At 41.2% G+C, this 7161-nt stretch overlaps 1 protein-coding gene across 1 annotated transcript; it reads left to right on the top strand.

Annotated features, from left to right (window-relative positions):
• The first annotated feature begins 3658 nt into the window (after positions 1 to 3658).
• On the top strand, positions 3659 to 5074 carry LOC120503480 (UPF0500 protein C1orf216-like). The gene is made up of 2 exons (XM_039711989.1): positions 3659 to 3711; positions 4297 to 5074. The coding sequence occupies exon 2, from the start codon at positions 4322 to 4324 to the stop codon at positions 5072 to 5074; it is 753 nt and encodes a 250-aa protein (XP_039567923.1). The 5' UTR covers positions 3659 to 3711; positions 4297 to 4321.
• Positions 5075 to 7161: the final 2087 nt, after the last annotated feature.

Genomic DNA, 7161 nt, shown 5'->3' with positions numbered 1-7161 from the left:
TGCAGCTCTGTACATATTCCTCATTTCCTTTTGTCTGAAAGCTGTAGAAATGTCCTGCAGTGCTTTTCCCTGCCCCTGAAATATCTGGAGCACTTCTTGATGTCATCAGTGGACTCAATTTCTTATTTCTCTGTTTGTAGGAGTGGAGAAACTCCTGGGTGTGGGCAAGTGTGAAAGCAGAATGGCAATCCCTGGCTGGCCACTGGTCCCTTGGGATACTGTTACCACCCCATGCCATGCAGAGCAGCCTGTAATAACTCCTGCCTGTTTTGGGTATGAAGGGAGAAGAAAGGAAATATTGGAGGTTCTTCTGCAACTTACTGCTCTGTAAAAGGATTTTAAAGAATCTTTGGGGAAAAAATTTAGGCCTCAGATGCACACATGTGGATCTCACTGTGAAGGCCATGCGAGTGTGTACATTAACAGACAAAATATGGCTTTTGATCATTAAGAGCAATTAATATAAAATATGTAATTACACTACTGTGTAAGAGGATATTTTTTGTAATTTGTTAAAAATATTCCCCAAACTGAAATACAAAACACATAACATCCCAGGCCTCGGTCTTTTAATGGCCTATCTTCTTCACCAATGCTTATCTCACCTTTAATGCTGTTTGTAAATGTGGTTTTGTGCTTTGAAATTCAGTAAAGGATTTGTACTTAATGAAATAAAAAGCCCAAGCACCTTTGTGTCCTCACATCTGTCCATGTTTGAGAATGGCATCATATTTGGAAGAGAAATACACACACTTGTCCTGGCTATCGGCTGGGACTCCCCCTGTGACCAGGCCTTTTCTGCTACCACACAAAACCCAACTGTGATGGCTCAGCACTCATTCCAAAAGCCTGCAAGCTCAGAGACTTTCAGCACGTGCTTACATTTATGAGCCTGCAGGTTTCCCAGCACCTCTTGTAGCTATTACCAGAAAGAGTGTGATGGATTACCAACCTCTGCTGACATAGACATCTCAGAGGTGTGCAAGACTGACAGCTTGGAGGTGGCTCCCCAGGGTCTATTGACACCTTGAAACTGCTGCAGTTGCATCAACCTGTGAGTGGGTGGTAATGAAAGGCAATGAACCTCAACCAGAGGCATCTTGGCTTTCAATTTACTTGCCTGAAATTCTCCGTGCGTTGGTCTGACTTACATGTTCACCAAAATCTGAAGCAGCTTCTGCCTAGAAAGGTTCCCACAAACAGAAAAACAAGTACAAGGGTGAGCAAGTAGTATTAAGCAGAGTCAGCCTGAGACATGTTCTTAAGAAGAACAACAAACTCTCTTATTTCTTTATCAGGGAAATAACACAATGTGATTTTTGAAGAAGAAATTAACATAAGGCCTTTTCAGGTCTCTATTGCTCTGTCAAATTGCAAATAAAAGGGAGATAAGTGTAGGAGCCACTTCATCAAGGTAACAGTCTTAGGTGAATATGATCGTTGTGTCATCTCAGAACAAGCATTTACATGTTTCCATTGAAATGAGGAGTGGTCTCATTCCCTGTTCTCCAGTCTGTCAGTTACACAAGAGACCTTTCTCCTGAAAGGTTTCCTTAAGTCTTCCCAGTTCTAAGACTGGATTTGTTCCTCATTTTGTACTGAAGCATCTCTATTTTTCAGCCGAAGTGCTTAGTATATATTGACCTTTAGGCAGAAACTGAGGCTAGAGCCTTCCTATCTGGTCCTTTAGATGAGAGTTTATGAAATCGTGAACAATGGAGGGAAGGGTAACAATAGAACACACATGCAGCCCTTACCATAACCAGATTTTGTATTTTAGCAATAACAAATATGTCTATTTCTATCTGACTCATTCTTGAAGTCTAATAGACTGAATATTTTTTGCTTTTAAGCTTCATAGGTTACCGCTGAAGTCATAATATTCTATGAAAAACCTGTTTGCTCCATTCAGATCTACAAGTAAAAAACATTTATTATTATTTTTATTACACTAATTTGGTGTGCAAAATGACTTTTTTGGCCCTCTGTCCATCTCTTTAAAGAGTACTGACTAAAATTTTGCTGAAAAAAATAAAGCAGCAGAGAAATAACAAACAAAAAAACTACCCAGGACCCACAAACAAACAACTAAAATGACAAAAAAGACCCTGGAAACCAAAACTCTGGGTTTTCATGCCTTGTTAAACTGTTAGAAAATACTTATTTGCAGCAAATGGCTACATAGGTAGAAGTGAGGAACAGAACGCTATAGCTTATAGAAAAGTATTGACATCACTGGAGATCAGGTACACCCCTTAGCACCCACCCCCTGTCCTCATTGTAGTGGAAGATATTCCTGCAGTGCTTTGGAGATGAGAGAAGCTGAAACCAAAGGACTCTCTACATAATGCTGTATTACAATGAAACTTTTCAATATGTTAATACAGTAAAATCCCCGTTATCTGAATTCCATATTCTTCAATTACCGTAGCTTGTGATTCAGATAAATGAGAATCACCAAGATATAAACTTGCACTGTATATTTAACTCACTGGATATTAATCTCTTTCTTACATTATTTATATAATCGGCAGCATGATTTGGCACATAAACACAGCAGGTTTAGTTTATTTTAGAAATCCAGTGCAAATTATATCTTGCAGCAAAAAATGCATTCAAGTTATATCTCAATGTACAAATCTGAATTAATATTAACCAGGCTTTGTGTGCTCAAGTTTGTAAGCATATCCTAGCAGACTCATCAGAAAGAAGGCTAGTCAGTACAGATGAAAAATAAGAAATTATTATCTGTGTTACAGGACACGTAGAAGTGAAGATAGGATCTACTTTCATTCTTTTCCAGCTGCTGGAAGATTTTAGATAGTATTTTGGATTGCTTCTTTCTTCTATTTATATTAGAGAATGGAGTAGAGAAAGTCTTAGGGCAACTGAAGCCCCATGATAAATTGATTGAAGTAGATGCAGGTAGATAATTTGTGAATTTTGTTCCTGGCACTACAACAAGAGATGATGCTGAAGGTAGGTTTTCTAAACATCAGAAGTGCAGATAAAGTTTATTGTTTTGTGGGATGGTTTAGTTGGAAGTAGTGCTGTTCTTTAAAGATTAGGCCAGCCTCATTAAACATGGGTGTACATCAACCACTTTGATCTACATCTTCTGCCTGTCTTTGTGTTTAGCATTTTGTTGTTGCTGTATGCTTACTGCATATTTAAGTTTAGCTTGTTCATGCAGCTGAAGTTTATCTAAGCTTGGTTTTTTGGTTTTTTGTTTTGTTTTGTTGGGGTTTGGTTTTTTTGGTTTTTTTTTTTTTTTTTTCAGAAAAAAACCACACACACACTAGGAGTCCAGAATACCTCATCCTCTTTTGATGCTGTGCTACCTTCTTGCTGACAGTCAGGGATGGGAAGGGCCATAGGTATTGTCCACTGTAGAATGGGTGAATCAGGTATGTTTGGTTTTGAGGTGGGAAAAAAGTGCCATCCAATCCTGGTACTCATTTTGATGCTCAAAGATGACATGAAAGCTGCACGCCAGGGAGGAATGCCCACTGAGGAGGAAGAAAGCAGCCCTGCACTCCTCTGTGATTGGGACTGACTGTGTTGTTGCTGGGTGGAACAGCGTAATGCTGCTGCTGCTCCTGCTCCAGCACTGTGATGTTTCTGTTCCAGATTGTGCTGACTCACATTCAAGAAAATATGATACACAGACACAATGCACTGTAACTCTTTTCCTTCCCCCCAGTAACCTCGGTAAGTGTTTGGTTTCTTTTTCCTCTCTTTGGCTAGTGTAGTGCTAATATAGCTTTACTGTTAGAATTAATAGGAGGGGGAAAGGCAACCTTGTAAACAAACTGGTAGCAGACAGATTAATCTTGGAGAGGGCATTTAAATGCAACCTGCTGTTTGTGGTACGTCCACCTCCCTTTAAAGCTGATCAATCCCAATAATTCGCCCATCTCTACAAACTACACTTGTTAGAGCTGTGTTCTTAAATGGGAGAAGTGCTTACAGTGCCCATTTACAGCTGTATTCTCTTTAATTAGTCAGCACAGCCAGTGCTGCAGGGATAGATCACTTGCCTTTAAAGATTTGAGAATGTTAATAGTACAGTATATCATTTTAATTATTATTGGATTAATGTTGTGTCTCGAAGAACATCTAATGCAAATCACAAGAAATGGCCTGAAGTGACCCAAGGGTTGTGCTTTATTAGAAAAGTAATAGGTCCATTGCTTAAATATAAAAAGAGGTTCTTTCTTCAAATGTCACTCTGCACTGGGCTTCTCCGTGTGTGTATGTGAAAATGAAACCCTTTTACTTCCACTTTGTCCACAGAAAGTTTCTGTAGCTAATTCATTAAATGGCTGAGAGAGCAGCTATAATATCAAGAGAAGAAGAGGAGATCCAAAACAGCAGTGATGATGAAGACAGGTTTCCGACTCAAGTTGCTGTAACAGCATCCCCTGGTTGCTCTGCCAGCTCTTTGTTAGACAGCCTTGATGAAGACAAAGGAAGCTCAGCAGTGCCACAAAGACTCTCTGTCCTCTCCAGCAGGGCAGTGGCCCAGCTAAAAGCCCCAGCTGGCCCAGAGATGGGTTGTGGTGGCTGGGCACAGAGGACAGCTGCTGGGCTGGCTGAGCATCCTCTGGCAGCTGTAGCTACATCCTTAGGTGCCTCCTCATGCCCTGCAGCAGTTGGTAACCTGCTGCCCATGGGCCTTGCCTCCCTGTGTGCCAAAAGTCCCTGCTGTGATGGCAAACTGAGCTCAGAGGCGCTGCAGACCCCAAGGGTGCCTGGTGAGGCCAGCGAGGCCCTGCAGGCAGGGACTGGCGCTGAGAGCAACATGGCCTCTTGCAGTTTGAGCCATGTGATTTGGATGAAGACCACAACAGTAACAGAAACCTTGGAAAATAAGAAAAAGGAGGAAAAGGAGAAGTACCGGCTCCAGCTAGCAATGTACCGACGGCTCCTGCTGTTGCGCTCCATCAGGAGTTTGCATAGGCAGCTGGAGCAGCAGCAGGCCAGGCTGCAGGAATGCTATGGCACGGTGATAAATACAAAGAAAGAAGTGTTGAAACACATTTGCCCAACCTCGCCCTCACCTTCGCCGTAATCATGTTGCTGCCTGCAGAAATGAGCTTTGCAATGCCACCCGAGCCGCCAGGAAGCTTGCATGCCATAGGGGTGGTGTCCTCGTGTGCGCCGAGTGGAGAGGAAACAGCAGCAGCAGCAGGTCCAGAAGAGAGGAGATAAGATACAGTGTTGGCCCCTGAATTTAAATGCAGGAAAAAAGGACAAGGGTGAACCTGTGCAAGAAGCTGGCTCCTGATGCCCATTCAAAGCCTCAAGGTGAAAAGGGATTTTTTTGGCAGATAGGTTTGTAAAAAGAAAAAAAATCACCACAAAATGGGAACCTAGTCTGTCACCTGACCCATAAAGGTCTTGGCTGGATGCAAGGTTGCTGCCTGCTGAATATGTGATATGGCACATCTCCCTTCTACTTTCAGAACCAAAAAAAAATTGAACAGAATTAGGGTTTATTTGTCTGCAAGAATACCTGAATTTAAAAATCCAGGATATTTGAAACACAAGGCTCAGGCTTGATTATATCTACCTAGCTGCCTGTTTTTCACAAAACTGCTAAGGACACTGTATGTTTGCAACCTCTACTTTCCTTTAAAATTTATTCCGATTGATCAGAAATTATTGTGGGAAGGTAGGACAGCCAAACACACACAGGGAAAGAGTGCAAATGCCTAAGCCTGATTTCCTCAGGAAAGTAATGTAAAAACAAGGGCCTTGTAGTCTGACGTTGCACTGGAAACCCAGGCTGGCAGTGCCAGGGGAATGTTCAAGGTCTGCACAATTATTAATCTGCTGCTAAGTCCCAGTGGCACTAGCATCTGCAAATCAAGCATATTTTGTGCCTTACTGCTGTCATTTAATGGAAGTTGGTGACAATTAGCACTTTTTATCCAGGTGTATTAGACATGTGGAAAACCCTGGAGCGCTGTTTCTCAAATTGCAAGGTTAGGATGCCTGCAGGGAATTTGGTGTCAGTATGCAACAAACACACAGGGAAAATGAAAACAAAAAGATGCAACTTTCTTGTATGCATTTAAAAGGCAATGTGAGTCACTATTATTGAACAGCAAATTGAATAGTCAAATGTGCTGTTTTAGGATTGGAAACAAAATATGATTCAAGAAGAAAAGCTACAGAAAAATTTCCTATTCTATGATTTCAAGAGATACAGAAATATCACATTTTTTTCAGATCATGCCAGCTTTTTTTTCCCCCTGTAGTTTTTAATTTGTTTTTTATATAATTGATTATTTTATATAATTGATTATCTAGATGAACAATCAAACAGGTTTTGGTGTGTTTTTTTCTTCTGCATAAAAAGGCAGGTCTGCTTTTAATCATCCTTTATGAAAATAATGTGCTATATAGAGGAAAAATTTTATTCTCACTTTTTTTTTTGGTGAGGGAGGGGTATGTGTGTGTTAGTGTATGCATGTACACACACCTCCCTGTATTCAAGAAGTTATGAAAGGCTGATGCTTCTTTTCCTGTAGCAGAAGCAGGAATAATCTCTCAAAATAATCTCTGCTGTCTACGAGGAGTTTGGTTGATTAGATTCACATGCACACATCTGTGAGCAAGGTATTGAAGTAATTCAACAAATGAAGTGCAGCACAACATTGTCATTATTCCGTCTTTGTATTTCTGTGCACCCAAAAATTATGGAAGCCCCCCGGGTATGCACAACCTTAGATAGGTTCATTCATTTCCTTGGGCCCTTGTGTAGCCTCTCATGCAACACGAACCAGTAACTTTGAATGCAGAATTACCATAGAAACATCCTTGGCATCAAGGAGATATTTGAAGGAGCATCCTCTGCTGCCTCACTTGGGGAATTCAGGTTGCCAGAGGCCTTTAGTGGGCTACAGAAGAGAGCTGGTGGCCGCATGTGACTGGGAAACATTACTCCTGAGCTCTGATCCCATCTCGCTCTCTGCTCAGCCTAGGAAAAGCTGTTCTCTCTCAGCAATGCAGATTTCCTAAAGAATGCTTAAATACTAAACTTGCCTCAAAGGTAACCTGTTCTTTCTTCACATGCCTCTCAAGAAGGATTCAAGGGGTTGATCGTGGCCAAGAGTGCTACGTAAAGATTTTTTAATTTTTTTCCTCCCATAC

The sequence above is a fragment of the Passer montanus genome, unplaced genomic scaffold, assembly GCF_014805655.1.
Source record: "Passer montanus isolate IOZ18808 unplaced genomic scaffold, ASM1480565v1 scaffold26, whole genome shotgun sequence".
Taxonomy (NCBI): domain Eukaryota; kingdom Metazoa; phylum Chordata; class Aves; order Passeriformes; family Passeridae; genus Passer; species Passer montanus.
Note: the sequence above shows the minus strand (reverse complement) of the source record. Positions and strands in the feature narration are given on the sequence as shown.

Bases quoted from the DNA above. Each gene is read 5' to 3' on its own strand.
- LOC120503480 (XM_039711989.1), top strand. From the start codon at position 4,322: ATGGCTGAGAGAGCAGCTATAATATCAAGAGAAGAAGAGGAGATCCAA.